At 40.2% G+C, this 25,111-nt stretch overlaps 1 protein-coding gene across 1 annotated transcript; it reads right to left on the reverse strand.

Moving 5' to 3' along the window:
- Positions 1-1,371: 1,371 nt before the first annotated feature.
- On the reverse strand, positions 1,372-18,769 carry RWDD1 (RWD domain containing 1). The gene is made up of 7 exons (XM_052645816.1): positions 18,560-18,769; positions 10,336-10,401; positions 8,053-8,183; positions 5,717-5,860; positions 4,892-5,024; positions 4,322-4,384; positions 1,372-1,653 (listed from the first exon to the last, which is right to left on the reverse strand). Exons 1-7 carry the CDS (start codon positions 18,630-18,632, stop codon positions 1,532-1,534), a joined length of 732 nt encoding a protein of 243 aa, XP_052501776.1. The 5' UTR covers positions 18,633-18,769; the 3' UTR covers positions 1,372-1,531.
- Positions 18,770-25,111: the final 6,342 nt, after the last annotated feature.

A 25,111-nucleotide genomic window follows, 5' to 3' on the forward strand; every position in this document is an offset into this window, starting at 1 on the left:
CACACGCTGTTACACATCTTGCAATTATGTGTGCTTCAGTTTGAGAAGCAGTCTTTGCTTAATTCCCAGAATACAAAGTCAACTGTAAACTTTTATACAGATGAATATATGTGGGAGTATCATTAGAACTAACCAGGTTAGTTTCATTTCCATTTCCATTTCATTGGGTTCTGCCTACATTTGAAATTACAAAGGTGGATATTCGATACCTGTAGAAAATGTACAAGACATAGACTTAAATGAGGGGCAAGTGTAATCATTCTTTGTACTTTAAGGTCAAGTCTTTATTGACCTCACGCTACACAGCTCACCACTGCTTTTCTTAACCTTAATTGAACCACTCTTTCAGGTTCTTGAGCAATTGATTAGCTACAGAAAGGATTTCACCTTAGGAAAAGCAAAATCTCGCGTAACAAACTTTTGGACTTCTCTTTGCATAGAAATACTGAATATTACTTCTATTTCTTTTTATTGTTCAAGATCAAGGTGGGTGATGAGTATTAAATTCTTCAATGATGGTTTTGTCTTCAATCATAAAGCCTGACTTTAAAAATAAACATGGATACTGCTGCTCTGTGGGTATACAGCTCTTGTACTTTTGAACACAGACAGCTGCCTGTAATAGCACAAGAGCTTTCCTGTTGGGGTTAAGATTCAATACTCCCAAACTGCAGAGACTGGATAACTTGCATGAAGCCTGGCTCTCCTACCTAGAGCCCCCAAGTCAGTCATTCCATATTATCATGAAGGTCTCATGCGCATCAATGTGAATGTGTGTAGTGAACAATCCCATGAATTCAGACCCCTTCAGACTGGTCAGCTAGAAAAGTTGGGAACGTCTCAATTCATAGACCTGACAACTGACAGTGGTGCTTCATCGGGAGTGTGCGTCACCGTCGTTGTATCTCTGGCATGAGCTCTCACTCACAAGGCTCAGATTGAGGCTCAGTGCTTATTAAGCTTCGCTGAGAATGGTCTAGGAGTGTACTTTTCCACAACTCCAAAGATGATTCTGACTCAGTTATTATTATAGGACTAAAGTCCATTTTACTCCTGACTGTTATATGGGCTTCTGTTTTTAAGACAAATTTATCATGTCTGAAGGCTAGAATTCAGTTTTAATGCCCTGCTCACTCAGTCTTCTAATATTTTATATGACTGAAAACCCTTAGAGTTTGAAAGTCACCACTGTCTCCACATAGAAATTCCTACTCCAACTCCTTGTACATAAACCCACACTTGTGTTCAGCAATGGCACATCTTCCAGCCTGGGTGTTTTCGGCAGGATCGCTTTCCAACACTAAATGGCTTTATAAACATATGACCTTCTTCCCATCAATAAGAGGAAGTGAACATTTTAATATTTGAAATTTTTAAGATCAATTTATTAAGTTCAATGATGAAAGCCATCAGAAGAATATTCTCCTGAAAATTATTTTTTTCTTAGAAAAAAGAAAGGAAAGTCAACACCCTCTCAGCATAGCCACAGATGCTGTGGCAGTCAAGCCTCTCTGCAGACGGGAAGAGTCCATCAGTCGGTCAAGTCACTCTCCCGGTCAGCAGGACTGTAGTCTGGATCGTCGTCATCGTCCTCCAGCTCCAAGTCATCCATTTCCTGGAACAAAGACTCATCTACCTCCACGTTGTTTCCAGCTGCAAAAGACAGAAGATTTCCCCTTTAGTCCTATACTCAGAAATAAAAGATACAACCCACTGGCAGGGCCAAACAGTCTTCCTAAACATGCAGCTGTAGCACACGTGACGAAATCCTGAACTCCTACTGCAAGTCACACCAGCAATGATCTGCACTGGTCAACAGAAACACACACTTCTTAAGAGCATCTTCAGGCTTCCAGTTCAGTCTAAAAAGACCCAACTACCAAAAAGCCCTTCCTAGAATGAATTACTTATGATGTGGCATGTTGTAAGCTGGAGACAACGATGACACAAAGTTGATGATCACTGACCAGGAGACCTGTACCAAGAGTTCATCTCTTTCCGTACTGGAGGCATGTATGTACATCATTAAAGCTCAACTATACATATAATCAGCTGATAAATTTATTTTGCTCTTCACTCTCATCCAGCTCCCCTGTAACTAGTGGTATGCCTTTCCAAGATTCCAAACGTCTAAGCCCTACAGGAAGCAATACTCAGGCTTTGCATGAAATGGCTTCATTCTTCAGTCTGTCTGCAGTACACAGAAGTAGGATATTACAGTACTCTTAATTGTTCACTTTCTTTCCCTCTCAGACTCTAGTCCACTGACATTCAACTCAGTGAGAAGAAACCCTGCTTCATGAAACCTAAGAGCAGTTCAGTAATAAAATACAATTTGGTATGCTCAGGCCAAAGAGTAATTGACTAGGCCTGGGAGAGGAAGTAGTGAAGCCTTCACAGAGCAGAGGACAACTGAAATATCTTCATGATAAATTTGAAACTACCCAGAAGAAAAGGAGCCAGGATGAAGCGATTCTAGGTAGAACATTATGCAAAAGCAGAGAAAAAAAGTTAAGACCTTGAATCCTTCTAATTGGAACACAAGATTCATGAAGAAAAACATCTGAAAATAACACAGATGAAGGCCAAATCGAAGGACCAAAGTAGGTCAACCCCTTCCTCTAAGCAGCAGAGAACCACCAGAGGATTTTAAGGGAAGAAACGGCACGATTAAACAAGGGTTTTAGAAATCCTGCCTCAGAGGTGGTAGCTACAAGGCAGGTAAGGGCACTAGAGGAAGAGACTGAGGCAGGGAAAGAATGAAGCTACTGCTAAAGTCCACCTGAAAAATAACAAATCTTCAAATCACGAGGAAAGAGTCGAAAAGACATCGCAGCGGCAGAATCAACAGAGCGCTTTTGATAAGTTATTGGCTGTAAAGAGATACTCAATCCACCAAACAGGAAAAGGAGTCAAAAATGAGTAAAGACAGTGAAACTTTTTTAAAAAAGACATTTGATACTTAACCTTCTTCCCTTCTCCAAAAGGTAGTCCAGGAATAAGGTCAAAAGGCCTGAGGCTAGAGGATCCCACAGGCACGATGGGCATGACACAGGATGGTGGAGTACAGAACTCGGGGAGCTACGGGAGGGTGACTGCCTAAGGAGCTCTACATTTAAGAGACACTCACTGGCCCCCAGCTCCATGAGGGCAAGGGACTTATCTGCAGTGTTCTCTGCTCTATCCTCAGTGCCCAGGACACTGCCAGGCTTATAGTGAAAGTGGAGTGAAGTGAAGTCGCTCAGTCGTGTCCGACTCTTCGCAACCCCATGGACTGCAGCCCACCAGGCTCCTCCATCCATGGGATTTTCTAAGCAAGAATACTGGCGTGGGTTGCCATTTCCTTCTCCAGGGGATCTTCCCAACCCAGGAATCGAACCCGGGTCTCCAGCATTTTAGGCAGACGCTTTACCGTCTGAGCCGCCATATTTGTTGGTGGATGGAAATGAACAGATGAAGACAGCAAGAGGATAAGGGTTAGGACAAAAAAGAGAAGGAAAGCACAAGGGACTAGATGCTCCAAAGACAGTAAGAGTGGTGTGAAATATAAGACTCTTGGTTAATTCCAGGTTTGCAGTTTTTATAAAGCTCCATGACAGACCGTGGATTACAGTTCCCATAGATTCGTGATACTATAACTTTGAGGAAAACAGGTGATCTGAGTCACAGTGACCTGGTTTACCAAGTGTTAGAGGCAAAGGTGATCATATTGTTTACCTACTGCTATCTTTGATTTTCCTTATCACAAAACTTTTAAAAAATACACTGCCATAGTTTAATGTATAACCTAATCAAACATTAGAATTTATTCTTCAAAGTGTGTTTTTTTAGAGCCTTGGGAGGAAAAATTTACATTAAGTTATCCCTATGCTGAAGAATTGATGCTTTTGAACTGTGGTGTTGGAGAAGACTCTTGAGAGTCCCTTGGACTGCAAGGAGATCCAACCAGTCCATTCTCAAGGAGATCAGCCCTTGGATTTCTTTGTAAGGAATGATGCTAAAGCTGAAACTCCAGTACTTTGGCCACCTCACGCGAAGAGCTGACTCATTGGAAAAGACTCATGCTGTGAGGGATTAGGGGCAGGAGGAGAAGGGGACGACAGAGGATGAGTTGGCTGGATGGCATCACGGACTCGATGGACGTGAGTCTGAGTGAACTCCGGGAGATGGTGATGGACAGGGAGGCCTGGGTGCTGCGATTCATGGGGTCGCAAAGAGTCAGACACGACTGAGCGACTGAACTGAACTGAACTGATGATTTTCATGGTTTAATATTAAAAACAGCACATTATGTACATATGGAATTCTAGTATTATCTTACCATCTTCCAAGAACTGGATATCAGATGTGTCGAGATTATGATCTGTTTCAAATAGTTGTCTCCCTAAAAGAAATAAACATATTTAATTAGAATGGCATAGTTTTTCTCCATCTTCCCTATAACCCTTTAAAAGGCATAATAATTTTAAAAAGTTAAAGATATAAAAAATCTGAAAACCCATTTTTCTGTGAATTTCAATAAATGTATGAACTCAGTAAGCAGCTAAGAAGCATATGAAATGTATTGGCATTAAAATGGAACAAGTGAAAGCCTAGTTTGAAAAAACGAATGGGTTTGATTCCACCACTCTTAAGCCTTGTGATCCTAAAAGTCTTGCAGCTATATCTGAAGATCTATCCATTGCAATAGATGAAAGATAAGCCATAAAAATTAATGATAATTATGTGCGAAGAAACATCGTCATATGGAGATAACACTCTCTTTTCGCCCTATATGCCTAAGTATATTATTTTCTTACAGAAATCTATCCAAATGATCCGCTTGCTATACAAGAAGTAATATAGGAGGGCTTAAAGGGAACAGGATATTGGGTGGGAGGTGGTCTCATACCGCTTAATTTATTTTTTCCTGCTTGCTCTTCTTCCTTCATCCGTTTCTTTTTAATTTCCAAGAGTTCTGCATCAAACTTGGCCTTCCAATTTAAGAAATTCTCAATTGTAACAGGAGTACCATGGAATAATTGCTTAGGAAAGAAAAAAACACATCACCAGATAAATGAAACAACAGTTAGAAAATAAAGCCTAATGAACTTCTAGACTAATGACCGCAGCCCCTGAGAGGAATCAAAGAGAAAAACGGTTTCAAGTCCATAATATTTAGTCTGATTTCTATCTGCACTGGCTACTCTCACTGGTTTTGGCAATTTACTCTAGAAAAGTCTGTTTTTATATTATTACAAAAAAACAAAGATAATATGTGAGGTGTTCCCATTGTTATTCACAATTAAGAAGAAAGTTGCTACTGTCAATATATAATATGTTTAAATATACATCAATTCATAACACTGACATCCCTGCTTACTTTTTTTTACTTAATTTTAGAATCTAAGGTTTTCTTTAAATTCAGTAAATATTTAAATTATTCTGACAGGAGCTTTATATTTCTAAACTTTATACTGTAAGTGAAATAATTTATATTTCTTGATTTTACCTGCATGCACTTTATTAACCTTTAACCAACTGACTGATCATTATTGTGTGATTCCCACCAAGTAAATGAGGGCCCTTCTAAAATTTTATTTAGTAAAGCTTTATTAAATTTCACTTGTGCTTATTTTTGTGATTTCCTCTCAAATTACTGAAATTTCCAAAACAAAAAAAACCCCAAATGACAAATTTAAAGAATAATGAAAGAAAATATGACTTTTAAATATACCTTTTCAGCTTCTTCTGCTTCTTTTTCTTTTTGTTTCTTTTCTTCTTCTCTTCTAGTTTTTATTTGATCTACTATTTCATTTAATTTTTCTTGCACAGCTGTCACTAAGGTGAAGATCATCACCATACCAAGGTTTTCTTCTGCCTATGTAACCAAAAAAGAAAAAAACGTGTAGTTAGAAACATAATTCTCAGAAAAATAAAAACAATTAACCAGTGGTAGGCGGGAGGTGTTTTAGTATAATCACTACACTCATACATTTACAATATGATCACTAATTCAGTTACAGCATAAGTTCAGACTCTTGGATCATTTACAACAGAGGATGAGATGGTTGGATGGCATCACCAACTCAATGGGCATGAGTCTGAGCAAGCTCTGGGAGTTGCTGATGAACAGGGAAGCCTGGCGTGCTGTAGCCCCTGGGGACGCAAAGAGTTGGACATAACTGAGCAACTGAACTGAACTGAACTGATGTGTGTGTGTGTTTGTGTGTCTATATATAAAGTGAAGTGAAGTGAAAGTCGCTCAGTTGTGTCCGACTCTTTGTGACCCCATGGACTATACAGTCCTTGGAATTCTCCAGGCAAGAATACCAGAGTGGGTAGCCTTTTCCTTCCCCAGGGAATTTTTCCAACCCAGGTTTCCCACTTTGCAGGCGGATTCTTTACCAGCTAAGCCAGCAGGGAAGCCCATATACGACATCTTAAATCTTAAAAGTCTTATAATTTGCTATATCCAACTGAAAACAGGTGTTTCAATAGATTCTATGTAATAATCATATATGTAGGTAGAATTCAGAAAACCTTTTTCTACAGTAGCTAACAACTTCAGTTCTCCAGCATATATTCATCATTATAGCTTTAAATCATTACAAAAAGAAAAAAAAATACATAAAGATAAATCATAAAAGTATCTACATTGTTATTATGTTAGAAATCCTTTTTTCTTCAAAATTCAGGTTCGTGTCACAGCTCTCAAAATATCCCCAAAGAACTAAAATGATGATAACATGCTAGACACTGCTAGCTACTGCAGGAAAAAGTTTTCTGAATTAACAGCAAGTGTTAATAAGCAGTTACACCTAACTGGTAAGATTAAGAATAACCTTTATTTTCTTCTTCATTGTCTTCTGTATTTTCTGAGTTTTTTTGTAATATAAATTATTTTGATAACTAAAAACTAATACAACTAAGAAAAAAGATACAAATATGCCCTAAATACCTCTGATCTCAGTAAGTATCAGAAATCAAAACTTTACTTTTAAAAGAAAGGAGTTTGAATATAAATAAAATATAAAATGCATATTAACAAAAATCACTCAGATTAAGAAACTTGTATTAATACATGAGTGACTGAATACAGTATATTGTTCCAGGCTTTCTACAGTGTTTCCAAATGAAGCACTTTAAACTAAATGATATAGAAATAATATGACTTCATACTGGGTAATGAAGTGAACAGGACCTAGAATCAGCATAAATTAATGTTTGATACATCTTCTTTCACTCCTCATTCTCTAACAGTTCCAGATATTTTTAAAATGTCAACACTGAGAGCACCCACAGTTCTTGAAATATACCAGTCATATTTACAGTGGAGACGTTTTCTGTCAGTTCTCCTTAGAAAAACAAACAAAACTAGGACTTCTGCTTTTACGATGGTGGAGGAAGATTTTATTTGCCCTCCCTGCTCTCTACTGTGAAGAATCCATGAAAACTCTACCCAAGTAAAGGAGAGCTTTAAATATCCACCACGCCTAGACTGTGACTAGCCTGACCCATCAGAGAACTAGCCAGGTAAGAACTTTCCAATACCCATTTTTTCTTCCAAGCAAACACCTGCTCTTGGAAGGGTCATAAACCATTATTGCTGTTCATAAGTTTAGAGAGCAGGAGAGATAGGAAAGAAAAAAATCAATCACCACTCCTCTCACCAAATTGCAGGTAACTAGACTGCAACAGATCAGAGGGCTTAGGAGCTTTACTTTTTTTTTAATTAGGATTTTTAAGTGTGCATGGGACTAGATATTCTGAAAACCAAATTATGATTGTGTTATAACTTACTGTACCTAATTGAACTTTTATCACCTAAAAGTCACAGAGCTGAGTTTCAAACAAGGGTATAGGAAGAACTTTTCTTATTCAAATTTTAAAGGTACAGGAGGGAACAATAATAAAGATGCTTTGTGAATGTGTGTGTGTGTATACACATACATCATGAATTCTGCTTGTTCAGTACACTCATTATACATATTTAATTTTCTAACTCAAGATTAATGTATACTATTTAAGGCCAATAAAATAATACCATTATAAAACATGTTATTTCCTTACCTGTAATGCTAACAATTTTAAAATGTCTGCTACATCACTATCTTCTAGATTTAACTGGGCGAATATTTCATAAAGGGGAGCTTCATCTGGGTATTTTTCACTGTATGTAAACTTGAGGGTTGTCTGGACAGCTAAAGACATAAGAGAAGAGATTAATGCAAATACCTTAAAATGTAGAAAGAGGTCAAAATCTTTGTTGAATTAGTAATTAATTTACAATGTGTCAATGAAAAGTAGCACAAAAGATTGTCCTACAAAAGGAAAAAAAAGGTTACTATGAGACCAGATAATCATTAACATACATAACATGTACCGCAAATATAGGTAAAAACAAATCACAGGAATACCAAAGATCACATCTAACATGAAATACATCTGCTACTTATGAGTATTTCATCTTACGGCATGTCAGAGAAAGAGCATGAAGACACTCCTTTTAAAACCCTCCTTAAGATGAACGAAAGACACTGAATACGACACACAGAAAAGGTACCAACTTAGGCTCATTTCCAGGCCTCTCCCAGAGCCGGCGTCCAGTGCAGATCTGACTTTAGCTCCAGAGTCCATACTTCTACCTGCGCAATGCCAGCAGAGCATTGCTGAGCGACTGCTAAAGGACACGGGTGTAAACTGGAGAGCTTGAGAGGTTGTCTGAGAAACTTTTAACCTGACTCACTGACATTCTCCCCCAGTCTTTGGCCTGTGCCAGTTCACAGATAGGACATCCGTACAGGTGTGACATTCTTAAAGGGACATAAGTGGGAAGTATCTCTCTGCTACCTAGTCTGATGAAATATCAGTTTTGCCAGGCAATCTAATACAGAGCAGTAGTGCTAAATATTTTTTGTTAAAACCTATTTGTCAACATGACCCTTTGTCTCCATTTTGCCTTTCCTGTAACTCATATTTTAATGATTAAAACCTCCTGCTTTTGATGATTTAAACTAAGATCTAGATTTCTCTCCATGGGAATGGAAAAAAAAAAAAACCAAACACCTCAAAATCTGCTGGCTTGGTATTTTGGTGTATGATGTCAACAAAGAATTTTATGAATCAACAGATATAAGATAGGTAAGAAATATATAGTGTCTTTTAGCATTTTTCTTGCTTTTTTAATTAACATGTTTCTAAATTTTATTGCTAGCACAAGTTTTCTTTTTAATTTACTGATTCTACTATATGATGTAACAGAAATTCATTACATAAAATTTAGCAATATGTTAAAGGAAAAACAAAATTGATAATGATCTCATCCTCAGAAAGAGATCACTGTTACCATTTTGGTATCTTTAAAGTATCTTAAAAGTACTATTAAAAGGATACTTTAAAGTATCTCTCTATGCATACAGTCTTTTAAACAAAATGTCAAAGGATCCTCATGTGTAATTGAGACTTTATACATATAAATAAAATCCATCTATATAAATGTTAATAACTGTATCTAATATCTCTTTATTTCAGATTTCAGTAATATCTGTATTAACCTCATTTTCAATTCTATAAGACAGATTTAGAATTATCAAGTGATACCACTAAAATTGGTTTAACTGACTACTCATGACAGAATTTTAGTTGACTAGCTTAACAGGAAAAAAAAATTCTCAGGGTTAATGCCACCTTATATAACATTTTTATCAAATTACAATATTAATTGAACTTGACCAAAGCAGAAATAAACTTAAGATAGGCCTCTCCCAACATGTGCCAAATTAATTTAATCTTATTAGTTTTATAGCTCCCTTATTTCAATTTGTACGTTTGTCTTAGTTTACCAGTTATATAATATTGGTTTTTATCTGGCTTTATGTATACACATATTTAAATAACAGTATACTACCCAATCTAAAAAGAGGTAAAATATAGGTAGGTATTTATCCAGTCCAGTTTATAACAGCAAATGTCTAGTAAACAATCTAAATATCCAGTGAGGAAAAAGTCGATGGCATGCCATGGAAAACCACACAACCACTACATTATGCTTGTAGAAAGTCTTATTGACAAAAATTTCCTCCCCTTTCTCTACCCACTATATTGTTAACATTTCTGTTTCACTTTTAAAAATTAAGCTTTTTCTGCCAGAAAATCTCCTTGACTTCCTCTCTGTTTCTCCAGAAGTCATTATTACATAGTAAATACTGGTTAGAAACATGTTAACAATCATACTAAATTCTTAACAGAGCCTCAGCACCTGCACACATGCAATGGCCTGCTAAATGGCTGCTGAAGGAATAAAATCCCTGAGAGAAGTGCAGAAAACCCAGAAGTGTTTTTAATTAGACTTACTTTCATCATTTTCTCCAGCCTCAGATGTCACAGTAATGGTGAAGCTGGGTGGATTTTCTGATAATACTGCAAGAAAATATACACAGAGGTTAAGTTATTAACATTAGGCACATGCTCTTCCTTATTAGCAAAATACCAATTCCCAGTTCTGGAAACTGATCCCTAGCCTATATTTCCACTTCCACAAATACAGACTTAATAGTAACAGTTCAGATGATAAAACGTCCATCAATTTCTATTTAAATCTAGGGTTTTCTTTAATCTGAGAAAAAAATACCTGTAACAGATACTCTCTTGGAGTTTTATCAATTAAGTAATTTATGTTTTAATTCAAAATTTCCACCCACACATGGAAAGTCACATTCTAAAAAATTTCCAAATGAAATGGCAAAAGAAAAGTTTGATGTTTCTCATCAGAACCTACCCAGTCATAAATACTCAGTATTATCACTCATTTTTCTACATATATATTTTGAAATACAATTCAGAATCTCTACGACTGTCAGTAAATATCAATTTGTAAGAGTTTGTATCTTCTAGCTATCTTTCTCCCACATTGTCTCTAAAAACTTTGTTCTTTCCCAAATTATTGAAACCTACCATCTTTCATGGAATTACAAAATTATCCATGAATTCAAATATCAAATTACTTCCAATTTGTTAAGCAAGACATGTCAATCAGCATTTACGTAAGTAAGAAAGCTTTATATGCTATTTTACTGCCTGATGCCTATCTGATACTATTTATCTGTTTATGATCTATTCCCCCACAAGAATACTGTAAGAACTCGGAGAACTGTTGGACCAGTGCCAGGCAGTATCTAGAAACTCAATAAATTCTGGCTCAATGAAAGATCTAAACAATAAAAGGAGAAAGACAATAACAAATAAACTCATATTCGGAACCATCAGAAAACTAAAGAAGGAAAATTCAAGCCACCCTTGACTATTGCACTTCACTTCAGGCCTGGGAAGCACTAACCCCTACCCTACCAAGCTGGTAACAGCTCAGCAGCCTCTTTCTGACAAGGGGCTCCCTGAAGACGTCACCATGAAAAGGACTCAGCTTTTCCTACTCAGTAACTTCTGAAGTCTTCATAAATATTCACTATCAATAAAATTTTCAAGACATATGCCCTCATTCTAATTGACCTGAAGCAAAGATTAACACCTATAACTAGTAGAGAGGGTTTGTCAGAAAGGAAAAAAGACTCACTGGACGCACATTATAATAGGTCTCAGGCTGTCCAGCCTATGTTGAAAAAGTCCCTAAAAGGCAATTATAGTAGTAAAGCTTTTATAATACGATGGCCCTACCTCTTTTTCCTAACAAATGTGTGTAAAATATATTAGATGTATTTCATTCCCATTTTTTTCATAACTGACTTTTAGCATTTACATGTCATGAAATATAAAAATTGCAACTACAGAAATAAGGGTTCAGTGAGGCTGTAATTTAGGGGAACCTATACCCAATAACAGCTAACATTTAATGAGCATTACTTTGCACTTGTGCTCTTCTATGCATTTACACAGAGATCCTTTATTTCTCACACCAAAATGGTGATTTTATACTATCATCATATTTTACCAAATTTAAGATGCCATCAAGTATATGATTCACCCTACTTTACGTACCACTAAGAAAGAAAAAAAGGAACTGCCAACTAAACTATGATATGTAGTCAACTGTACAACAAATTCAGACTTCAAAGATGTTTAAATGTTAAGATGTCTTAGAATCAATTAAATACAGTATCATTGGCATTTTATAGATGTGGAAACAAGGATAAAAAAGCTTTTAAATAATGTGCCCAAAGCTATACAACTACTAACTGGCAGGACTAAATAAACTGTATAGAATTTCATCTAAAAAAAGAAAATTCCAGCTGAGACATTCCAGGGAAGTCATTGGAGCTAGGTGGTGGATTAAAGCATACTCTGTAAGTAGAGATAGAAAAAAGGAATGCAGGTTAGAGTAACGTGGCAGCAAGGGTATAATGGTAAGAGAGCTTAAGGAACAGACAAGGAATTAGAAATTATTCCATTGGTGGATGTATGTGGTGAATAAAACAGGTTGAAAATAAACAGCTGAAAGTTTAGTGTAGATAGTGATAGCTTTTTTTAGCGGTAGTAATAAGGTCAGAATTCTATTTCTAAACACGGAAGATAAATCTAGCAACGGTGCATAAAACAGAGGAGAAAAACAAGACTAGAGACAGGATGAAACTAGACAGCCGCTGAAACTGTCTCAGCAAAGTTAATGAGGTTCTGAACCAGGCTGGTAGCAATGCAAACAGGGAACAGGAAGAAATCGAAGATGGTGATGGGTGACACCCTGAATTTGCAGGCAGGACCACGAACAAAAACAAGGAAGAAATGAAAGACCAGACATATTTGAAGGACACAGGGTACTTTCAGCTGGAGATATCAAGTAATCAGAAACGGGCAAATGACGCTGAAGAAAGTTGGGCTGGAATTTAATTTGGGATCATCCACAGAGAGGTAACAGGGAAAGCCATTTGACTAAATGAAATCACCAGAGAGAACACAGAGGGAGAAAAATAAGGGCCAGGATTAGCTGTGTAAGGAGTCCTAAACTTGGGGAACAAAAGCAAGAGGAGGAAATGGTTCCAGAGACTGAAAGGAAAGCAGTCATGACAGGTCAACCCTCAAGAGACGCCTCAGTGCCTAGGGATGCAGGTCTGACAAGGCAGTGCCTCCCATGAGCCATGTGTGTCTGAGGAGCTATGGTGAGGGTCGTGGAGAAGGAGCCTGTAAGCACATACCTAAATCCCTCACAAGGCCCTTAGTGATCTGGCCCCTGCATACGTGTCGGGCCTCATTTTCTGTGTCTCTCTCTTTACATTCTAGCTAGACCCAACTACCTGTCCTTTGCACACACGGCTCTCACAGTCACAAGTCTGCACGTGTGCCCCCTCCTCAGTCTTGTTTACATAACTCCACATGACCCCTCAGCTCTCCAGAACAACTCAGTCCCCTCTCCCTCGGTTCCCTCTGCATTCTGTACACACCTCCACGAAAGAATCATCCCATTGTGTTATAAATTACTTATATGATGTCTTTGCCCAAGAGACTGAGCTCCTAACAGTACCTACAGTAAATATCTGGTAAATGAGGAAACCATTTGGTACAGGAAGGCAGGGGAATGCTAGCAAGAACATCACTGAACTGCCTGACCAAGATGAACAAGATAAAAGCTGATAAACTACCTATCCATGAGAATTTGTGATGAGACCCATGTCCAGTAAAAGCCTGGAAAAGAAAGAACTGCAGGGCTACAAAGTTTAGGGATGGAAAGAGGCGAAAATTTTAAAGATGGCATTTCCAAGCTGTGACTGTCACCCCATGCAGTTGGAGGAAATAGAAATCAAAATTGTCTGTTGATAAAGACAGGAGTTATGAAGCCATCAAAAGTATCAGAAGCAGCAGCAACTAAGATGGCAAATTTCCAGGAAACAGTATCTTATATTTGTTTAACAGTTATGAAGTATCCACACTAGTACAAGTGTTCATGTTCAGTTGTGTCCAATGCTTTTCGACCCAGTGGACTGTAGCCCACCAGGCTCCTCTGTCTATGGGATTCTCCTTGCGAGAATACTAGAGTGGGTTGACATTTCCTCCTCCAAGGGATCTTTCCGATCCAGGGAGCAAACCCGAGTCTCCTTCATCTCCTACACTGGCAGATGGATTCTTTACCACTGCACCATCTGGGAAGCCCCCTGGTGGAAGCTCCCCTGGAGGAGAGAAGAGCTACGCACTCCAGTATTTTTGCCTGGAGAATTCCACAGACAGAGGAGCCTGGTGGGATACAGTCCATGGGGTTGCAAAGAGACGGACACAACTGAGCGACTAACTCTTTCACACTTACATTATTCCTTATTAAATAGATAAGGAAGCAAAGGCTTAGAGAGGTTATATGATTTGTCCAAGGACAGAGAGCTGATACCCACTGCACCAAACTGCCACAGAGAAAAAATGGTGAATCAGGAACAAAGATTTTGGAGAACAATGCTAATTTCTGCAATAGCCAATCTCCCCTTCTTTCAGTTACACCATTTTTAACTGAGTGTACTGCCCATCCAGAATAAAAACTGGCATTGCCAGCCTCCCTCCAGTTGGGTCTCACCAAATGACTGAGTTAGAGCCAATAGGATAGAAGGAAGTAAGTCCTTTGATAGTTTTTGAGGAAATTTCCTTAAGGAACTGCTGTCTTTTACTTCTTTTTCCCCCCTCCCCTCATTCCTTTATCTATCCTACTGCCTGGAAAAGGAATGCTGCCATCCTCACCATGAGGGTGAGACTACATCTTAGGGATGACAGAGAACTAGGAAGAAGACTGGGTCCCTGAAGAGATCTTGAACTAGAGCTACACAAGTCTCATTTATGTGCAAGAGTAATAAATTTTTACCTTTCTAAAACCAGCTATTTGGGGTTTTCTGTCATAGCTAAACCTAATTAAAAAAAAAACAGAAAATGGAAAGGGATAATATTCCAAAGCTTGGAGGCTACTAAAATAGGGAAACTTACTTGATTGGACTTGCAAAGATGAATTATTCCTGAGTTCTCATGAAGTGATAATCCTATTCCAATGCATCACTACCATACTGTGAGCTGAGGCAAGCTGAGGAAAGATTAGCTTTCACTAAAGAGACCAGTCAATCCTAAAGGAAATCAACCCCAAATATTCATTGGAAGGACTGATGTGGAAGCTGAAGTTCCAATACTGTGGCCACCTGATGTGAAGAGCTGACTCATTGGAAAAGACCTTGATGCTGGGAAAGATTGACGGCAGGAGGAGAAGAGGGTGACAGAGGATGAGAAGGCTGAATGGTATCACCGATGCAATGGACTTGAACTTGGGCAAACTCCGGGAGACATCAAGGGACAGGGAGGCCTGGCCACAAAGAGCCAGAGTCACAAAGAGTCAGACATGACTTAGCGACTGAAAAACAACAACAAAGAGACCAGGTATCCACCACTGCGAGTGGATCAAAACCCTTTTGAAAAAAAGAATAAAGTTGTTGGGCGCTGTTCAAGGAACCAGTGGAGGGGCAGGAGAAGTGTTAGGTGATAGAGGGGCAGATGATGGTAAACCAGACAAAACTAAGAATTTTGTCAAAAGCAGAGAAAATGGAGGTAGTAGCTGAAAGGGACACCACAGGGACACACAAATGACACACAAATGACAGTAGCTGAAAGGGACACCACAGGGACACACAAATGACAAAAAACCAGATCAGCCCACATTAAAGGAAGTCCCTGTGGGTCTTAGAGAGCAACTGTCCTAGAAAAACTGCTTTCACAAGATGACTTCTGCCCCGTGTCTAACTGTTAAGCTCATGGCTGTTAACTCAGAGGTACTAACACAAGCAAATACAGGATTACGTACACCTCTTTGTAAGGTCGAACAGAATCAAGGGAACCTGACTTTTGGCTAGCCTGAAGCTAACCAATTTGATCCACACTTACCATATATAGCCAGGGACTTTGATACAGAAATGGAAATAACCAAATTCAACTATCTTAGCAGGATCTTATCAAGTGAAGCACTGCTGAAGGAGAATGTGGCATCAGGAGCCTCCCTGTATATTTTAGAAGACTAGTTGTTAGGAGGATTGGGTTAGTGTGCAATCAAGTTACAGAATGGACACAAAGAAGAAACTGTATTATGATCTGTTAGAATTCACCACAAATGCAACACTGGGCCAAAAGTTCTCTGCAAATAGCCAGGAAATCAGTTCTCAAGTCAGGTTAGGTCTATGTGCCTAGGTCTACAGCTAGATGAACAGTGCCTCTTCAGCATCCACAAGGGGGCCATGATGTACTTAACAAAGGCTTCTCTGTCAGCCCTCTATCGTTTATTTTAAAAATTATATATATATGTACACACTTACTTCATCAACAGCATTGAGCACTTACCAAGTCTAATATTCAATGAAATTCAAAATGAGATTTGAAAACTACCAATTATTGTTCCTTGGCAAACTAATACAAACAAGCTCTCTTTCTTAAACCAGGTATGAAAATACTAAAGTATGAAATCATCAACACATAAGAAAGCTATAAAAAATAGTACACCTTGCAAATCCTCAAAAGATTCCAAAAGACCAAACACAGAAATAAATGACTCCAAAGTCTGCTTGCCTTTGCCTTGAGATTTCTTACAGAAGCTGACCAAAGTTCCTAAATAACTATAAATCAGGACAGCTCATTTTAACTTATTTAATGCAACTGTAGGGGTGCTGATAGGAATTAAGAGACAGAAGGGCTCAGCTGATACTGCAGAATACTTGAGGCGTCCAAGATCCACAAATTTTTCTTTTATTAACTTGGCTCAGAATTCTCAAGCACTTTTGCATCTGACAAGAATTTCACATACCCAACTATATCAGACCCTAGTACAATTTGAAAGAACCATCCAATTATTTTAGGGTTAAAATGTATCACTTTTACAAATGTTTATAAGCACAATATTTAATGAGTAAATCTTAATGTTCAAAGAAATGAGAAGAGCACATCTTGTGCTTTCTTAAGTCTGCCTATGTTGTGCTCATGCCTGTCCCATTTCCAATGTATCAGAAATGACCAAATGTCATGATTAAGAGTATATCCAGCAACTGACCCTATATTCTGTTTTATTTAGACATTGATACATAAGCAAGGATAGAGAAGGGAGCCAGACTCCATACACACTCACCCAGTTAATGACACTCTCAAACCCCTCTTCACTCATCCCCTTAACATCCTCACAGCACAGCTGAACTGCTGGTGAGAGAGAACATGAACAGGACTGGAACTATACAGGGATAGCTGAGAGACATAAGCCTGTTGGCAAAGCAGAACAAAATTTGCTACCATTGCAAGCAGTGATCAAAGGGTAGAGCTAAGAAAACTAAGCTAAACAAGGACAAGGGAGAGGGGTTGGGGTTCATGAGTTAAAATAACATTACCTTACACTCTGAATTCTGACAGTCAGTGATGGACGACACTCAAAGGACGGGGTAAAGAAGGTAAGTCCCACAAACCTAGGCTATACTCGCTCATATTGGCTTTATTAGATCACCTCTCAAAACCTGAGTGTCAAGTGAGAGAAGCCATACTGATATGCTTATCTTGCAGCATTTTCAGAATCATCAGAAGGATGGTTTACTACAGAAGAATTCTCTTCCTTGAAAATATACCTAATGAACTTATTACCATTTTACATTAGCCCAACTTACCAAGTAACCTTCTGCTCCCAGTGATACCAGCTGGAGTGGAACCGAACTCTTATTACCAGTCCTGCTACTAACTTGCTGGCCAACCCAGAGCCAACCGCTTGCCTTTCTTGAGCTTCCACTACCTTGCTTCTAGCAAGAGGAAGCCAGGCTGCTGCTGCTGCTAAGTCGCTTCAGCCGTGTCCGACTCTGTGCGACCCCATAGATGGCAGCCCACTAGGCTCCTCGGTCCCTGGGATTCTCCAGGCAAGAACACTGGAGTGGGTTGCCATTTCCTTCTCCTAGATGACGTCTAATATCCTACTACAAGTCTAACTACCTGTGATCTTACAGTGGACCTGAAATTTGAGCCAACTCATTCATTGGGCAATCTGCAGAATGTCAGAACATAAAAAAAAAAAGAGAGAGAGAGAGAAGAAAAACGACAAACTTCAGGGACAAGACTACTCTCAAAACTGATCCTGGGTAATTTTGAGAATTCTGAATCCCACAAATTTTAAAACACCAAATATGAGAAAAAACCGCCTGAATAATGGTGAAAATGTGAAAACTGACAGTTCTGCGGCTCTGGAAAGACTACTCCCACTTGGAGCACCTTCATTCGTGTATTTCACTAAACCTCGCGCTCCTGTTAGTTCAGGTCCCTTCAGTCGCTCAGTCGTGTCCGACTCTTTGCCACCCCATGGACTGCCGCGACACAGAACCAAAGTGCACCCGACTGAATTCCAGGCCTGCCACTCCAGGGACCTCGCCCGGACTTTCAGATTTCAAGGAATTAGCGGAGAAGAGAGAACAGCCGTAGAGTTACTAGTAAATGCCCGATCACTGCAAGAGAAGAGCTAGAGGAGAGAGTGGCGAGCGAGGTGGCCACGCGGCCTGGCTGTTCCCTTCTCCATCCTGGCCGGGGATGTCGAGGGCCGTGGAGGCGGCGGCCCGTCCCACTCCACCTCGGGGAGCTGCGGGCCCGTGGCCGCGGAAGTCACCTGTGAAGGAGTCAGGGTAGATGGACTCCAGAGCCTCCAGCTCGTTGCGCTGCTCCTCGCCGTAATCTGTCATCGCGGCCCTCGCTGCAGCCCATGGATCGCCCAGAGACCCAGGCGGCGTGCTGCAGCCTGGACCTCGGCCGCGCCGGGAGAGCAGGCAGCGGCCGGGCGGGCGCAGGCGCAGAGTCCCAGGCAGAAAGGCCTGGGGCCCACAGCCAGGCGGGCCTGCTGATCAACAGCCCCGCGCCGGCCTCCGTCCGCTCCCTAGTTCCACGTTCGACTCGTCGGGCCTGGTCGTTGGGCTGACTGTCCCACGCCCGCTCGGGACTTGCTGGGATGGGGAAAACACCTGGTCTGGCATTTGCCACAGACACCTAAGGATTGGTTACCGGGTTTTGCCCAGCCAGAACATGAGAAGGCCCTCAGCGCCGCATCCTCGCTCTACTAGTCTGGTCTTAAGGCCAGCCTCGGGTACCCGGGAGGGACTGTCTAGCTGGAGGCGGGACGCTGCGGGCGTCCCTGCACTTGATCGCTTCGGGTCTCCGGGTCGCGACCCCGTGGCAGCGTCCAGAGGGCGGGTGCCCACGTCCTAGTGCTGACTAGTGGCGTGTCCCAGGAGATGTCTACGTTTCTGGAACCTCGAAGTTCTCGGCATCCCACAAGACTGTAGAATCCAGTGGGCAGAGGAACAGCTCTCGTAGTGCATCAGACGGGTCCAGAAAGCTCGGCCCAACCTCCGAGTAACGAGTCAGAGCGGATCTGGGGGAGAAAGCAAGTGAAAGTCCTGAGATCATCTGAATTTGTAAAATGAACGCGGCAAGATGTAGATCTAAATATTCTGAGATCGCGTATTTCTGAACTGATGAAAGGGGGGTAAGTTTCGGTAACAGTTTCGGTAAGTATTGCCTCCGAAGAACACTCACAACCTTTGATTTGGAAGGATGAAACTGAAGAAGTAATAGTACTTAATACATATACGTCTCTTATCTTCCAGTTCATCACAGCAGTTACAAAGAGAGTTTAAAAAAAAAAAAAGAAAAAAAAACTGTAATGGCACAAACTAAAAAAATGGCCAAACATGGTACTTTTATGAAATGAAAGCTAAAGATCTATTTATGTGTATAATAAAGGAAGATTTTTAGTTTTTTAATGCAGAAAAATATAAGAACATTAAAAGATTTTTCATATTCGTCTGTATTTTTCTTTTTGTTTTTGTATTAAAGCTTAGAGATAAAGGCTCTGAAGTTTTCTCTTGCTAAAAGGATGATGTCCCATGGACCAGAAGGTATCTTGATATTCTGTTGGGACTTATTGCCTCCTTGGCAACCCACTCCAGTATTCTTGCCTGGAGAATTCCATGGACCGAGAAGCCTGGCGGACAAGAGTCCATGGGATAGGAAAGAGTCGGACATGACTGAGCGACAGATACGCACTGCTTACTTAGCAGAAGGATATGTGAAAACGAACATATTCACTTTGGTACTGATTCCATGTCTTCGGTATTAAGAGTTATTAGGGGAGAATCCCAGGGACCCGGGAGCCTGGTGGGCTGCTGTCTATGGGGTCACACAGGGTCGGACCCGACTGAAGCGACTTAGCAGCCTGCAGCAGGGCATTGTTTTAAATTTTCAAGAAAAAAAATGGAAACTTTTCTGAGGATGGTAAGAATCACATGAAATACATGAAGTAACTTTGCAAATACAGGGTGCTTCTGGATATCCTCGGTTTAGGGAAATCAGGGATTTGTTACTGGAGAAGAAGGTTCTGTGCAAAGGGGAGAGCCAGTGCTAAGATCCTAAGGTGAGAGCCTGCTTGTTATTTTGGAAGCCAGTGTGGCTGGTGCATGGTGAACTGGTGTGGGAGTTTGCAGGTCCCATAGGATCATTGGAGGATTTAGGTGGAAGAGGGACAAAGTCTGAAAGTGTGGAGACCAGTTGCTGCTGCTAAGTTGCTTCAGTCGCGAATGACTCTGTGCGACCCCATAGATGGCAGCCCACCAGGCTCCACTGTTCCTGGGATTCTCCAAGCAAGAACACTGGAGTGGGTTGCCATTTCCTTCTCCAATGCATGAAAGTGAAAAGTGAAAGTGAAGTCACTGAGTCGTGTCCAACTCTCAGCGACCCCATGGACTGCAGCCTACCAGGCTCCTCCATCCATGGGATTTTCCAGGCAAGACAAGTTAGGCCATGGCAATAATCTAAACAAAGATGATGATTTGGACGAAAGCTATAGGACCAAACAGATTCTGGATATATTTTGAAGGTATCAGGATTTGATATGGATTGTAAGAAAATGATGAGTAAGGGGTGATATTTGGCAAGAACAACTGGAAAGATGAAGTTCTTTTGACCAAAATGACAAATGAGGAAGACAGAATGAGTTTGGCAAGGAAGTTGATAGCAGCTTTAATCCATGGATCAAAGAAAAACACCAAGTAAAAAATTTTTTAATTTCCTAAATGATAATCAAAACACAGGTTATCAAAATAGATGCAGTGAAGCAACCAATTTAAGCTTTATATTAGGAAAAGAAGGTTGGTTACAAGTTTTAATCTTGTAAATGAAGCGCCCCTTCATCTCCTTTACTTTTTCATTAACAGAATTTTTGGTAAAACATCATTTTCAAATCTATTGTATATTTACTGTAAAACCTTCATATTTCAGGATGCTCAAGAGTGATTCTTTAATTTTTAGTACTAAAGATAACTTCCAATGCTAATGTAAGCAAGAGAACTCACTTCCAAATCTTTGTGTCACCTATTTGGGCATCATTAAGCATTTTTGGTTGATTTCTAATTTCCTTTTGACACAGACACTTCACAAAACACCCACCTAAAAGTGGGTGATTTTTATGAGACAAACTGGCTTTCTTTCAGTGTCTCATTTTTAATTTGTAGTTAAAGATGTTACAGGATAAGTGTGTTTCAAGCTCTGCAGACAGGTAAACGATATAGTGGAACCAAGCATCACGGGATCTGAAGCCAGAAGTGGGAATCCCAGCCTTAGCACTAATCTTTACAGGTTATATAAACTTTTTAAGATCATTCGAATAACACGAAACAGTGTATGTGAAAGCACACTGCAAATTTTCACATAGGTTATCAGCATTAGTAATTAGAAATATATAGAAATATGTATATATTCCTCTGAAGCAGTTCTGTTTTTTCTCTTCTCTATTAATCTTTATTGCTAAAGAAAAATGTCCGTGAGAGATTCATTGTATCATTTGTGTTTTTTTCTGCAAATAATGCAAAGTCACAGTTGCTACTTCCCAATATTAGCAGTCTTCAAAATGTGTTTTGAAGTTTATTTTTGCTTTTCTGTGCTTATGAGTTTTTTAGGCCATCTCCCTTTTCTCAGAGGTGCAGAATTGAGAATTCCCTATTTAAAGGTTAATCTTAATTCTCAAACAGTTCATGTGGCTAATGTTTCATTTAGTCTGGTGTTTCAGACTCGATACCCTCATAAGTGCAAACACCATATGAAATTCTGATTCTGAGAGTTCCTCTGAATGGTAGTGAATCTCTGAATCACTTCCAGCCTAATTAATCTTCCTGACTGACTTAACATAAAGGGACCAGAGTGATCTGTTACAGTGTAAATCAGGTCATGTTACTCTTTGCTCCTGACTGCTCCCTCCCCATCTCAGATTAAAGGCCCGGGTGTTGACAGTACAAGCGGCTCCCTGACCATCACCTGCACCTCGCAATTTCTCTGACCTTACCTCCTATTACTCTGTCACCCATTCTGTGCTTCAGCCTCACTAGCCTCCTTGCTGTTCCTCAAATATGCGAGACAGGCTGTCCTCCTGCAGAGGGACTGCTGTTCGCTCTGTCTGCAGTGCTCTTCCTCCCATGCCCGCGTGGTCTACTGCCTCATCTCCTTGGAATCTTCTTCACATATAACTTTTCAATGAGGCTGCCTCAACCAGTGTACTTAAAATTACAGCCACTATTGATTCCCTTTATCCTATTTTATTTTTCTCATGACACTTTAAAATTACACTATGTATTATGTTTATTCTCTCTATTAGAATGTAAATTCCTTAGGGTCAGTGATTTTAGATACTGTTGTACTTTATGATATAGGGTAGTGCCTGACACACAATAGGCACTCAAAAAACATATATAGTCTCTGAAGGAGTGAATCCTATGCAATGATAACATGGTATGGTTCTAAAAGCACTGGACCAAGGAGTTATAAAACTATAGCCCTTCTTTACAGTTGAATTACTATATGTGTTTGGATAAGACCCATCCTTCTCTGGGTCTCAGCTTCCCCATCTGTGAAATGGGGCTGTTGGCCAAAAATTATCTTTGTGATGCTTTCTATGTGTAAGAATCTATGGTTCCTCAAGGTCATGTATATACTGAAGATAATTGTGTGAAATCAGACTTCAAAGTTAGTGCTTAACATCTCTGACCCAAGGTGTCATGGCCGCAAGAGTGGTATCTGTGGGTGGAGTTGTTACACTCCTGACACCCTTGACACTAATATTCTTGAACCAAATAACAAGATGGGGGCCTCCATTCTGGAGAACAACAAAGTGGGGACAATGTGAGTTTTAAGTGGGCTGCACTTCCAACATTACCTTGCACATAAGGATGACGTATGCTGTTTCCAAGAAGCAGCATCTGTACATGTTCCTTTTCTCCACCTCGTAAGGACCCTTTCAATCACTTGTTCTCTTTTTTCCGCCTTCCCTTACCCTTCCTCCCTCTTCTCTCTCTCTGGCCCACACGCACATATGCACTCACGGGTACATGCACTTTGCTCTGGATTTGAAAGGGACTGAGTGGAGAAGGAAGAGAGAAAATAAAGGAGCAAAGGGGGTGTGGAAGAAGATAGGGTTAGTGAGATGCAATATGATTTTTTAAATGTATGGAGGGAAAACAAACTTGGAGGTTAAAGTGGGAAGCTAAAATTTAAGTCAGATTATGTTTTTGGCTTCCTGAAAGAAAATATAGTGAAGGTTGGGCCAGGGATGCCCCTAAGTTTGCGCAAAGTCCTGGGCAAACATTTCTGTGGGGTCCTTGGTGATACAATAAGTAATGATATTAAAAGATGTATTTTAAAAATTCATGGGCTCATGTAAGATCCAGTGGTTAACTGATGTAGAATAATAAAGAGAGACACCTACGCATTAGTTTACTGTTTAATCAGTGTCCAAGCACCATCCCTTCCTGCTCAGGTTGAACACCCATTTCTTCCTGTTCTTTATTGTCAGATAAACTGGTTCCATCTAATTTCTATATCTCCTACATGACTTTCTAAAACATAGCAGTGCTGTTACTATAGTCAATACCGTGGCTCTTTGTAATTTCTATCAAAACAATACCGTTCTTGCCTCTGCAGTATTCAATTACCATTTCACTGGTGACATCATTACTCATTAACTCCATCATCATGGTGCTGCTCCTGAACACTGGCTTCCGAAGATTTTCTTGAAGAATGTACCTTTAGATGATATCCACAAATACAATTCTTACTCAGGATATGCAGGAAAATGTGAATGACCATTTGTTTTCTAGTCACGTTACATTTACCATCTTCCAGAAATGTCTTGATTTCTTTGGGCCATAATCACTGCATTCCTAGCCTGGGATCTGTTTTGGAGTCGGATGCACCCCGTCTTCCACACATCGCCACCAGCTGGGAGGACCAGACCAGAAACTGCAGCGGAGCCAGAACGAGGGTCCCTTTTGCATGCAAGGAAGGAGTTGACCCACCCAGCAGAGCACAGCGTCATCACCCCGTCAGCAGCCAGAGAGGACAGCGATTGGAAGGGCGTCTGAGTACTTGTTGCAGCCGCCCCCACCCATCGACCCAGGCGCCCACCCTCACCCAACCACGCGCCCACTCTCACCCACTGCCTGGTCAGAGGCGGGCAGCCGGCACGCAGTCCACCCTGAGCGTCCGCGGTGCTGCGCACGAACAGAGGGGCCGCCCTCACGGCCAACTCGGACGCTGTAGCCGGAAGCTGGCATCTCTGGTCGAAATACCCCCGGCACCCCAAGCTCTGGGAAGAGGGTCGGGGAGCGCACAGAAATCAAGAAACCAGACCAAGCGGTAGGGCCCCAGAAAATCTCCAAGAATGAGCTCAAACGCAGAGCTTGCTGACCACAGGCAGCACAGAACTGCCTACTTACTCCGTTTTATTATTCTAACTCTGCCCGTAATAACTTGGATGGTTTTTGCTTTTCGCTTTATCTTCCCTGAAAAATAAAGGCCTTTCTCACAGTACTCTTAGGATCCATTAAATCATTAATGGAGTAAAGATGCTTGACATCATCAGAACTGTAATACTCTTTCTCAAAAGCAGCTTTCTCAAATTCAAGTTATCTCCAAGGGAAAGAATGGCAAGCTTGAACTTACTAGCCAACTATTCTTAATTTATGAAATTTAAATAATAAATAAAACACCCCATGGATCAGGATTAGTTTTTTTCCCTTTGGCATTTGTTTTCCTACATTTCAAATGCTGGATTATATCCACAATGTGTCATAGAGTATAACATATGGTTCTGTCGATGTCATTAACTGGCAAAGACACA

Source organism: Budorcas taxicolor, chromosome 9, assembly GCF_023091745.1.
Source record: "Budorcas taxicolor isolate Tak-1 chromosome 9, Takin1.1, whole genome shotgun sequence".
In the NCBI taxonomy this organism is placed as follows: domain Eukaryota; kingdom Metazoa; phylum Chordata; class Mammalia; order Artiodactyla; family Bovidae; genus Budorcas; species Budorcas taxicolor.

Excerpts from the sequence above, each read along its gene's own strand:
- RWDD1 (XM_052645816.1), bottom strand. The coding sequence starts at position 18,632 with ATGACAGATTACGGCGAGGAGCAGCGCAACGAGCTGGAGGCTCTGGAG. Across the intron at positions 5,861-8,052 it reads TAAAATTGTTAGCATTACAG|GCAGAAGAAAACCTTGGTAT; the intron begins GTAAGGAAATAA and ends TTGGTTACATAG. Across the intron at positions 4,385-4,891 it reads AGGAAAAAATAAATTAAGCG|GGAGACAACTATTTGAAACA; the intron begins GTATGAGACCAC and ends TATTTCTTTTAG.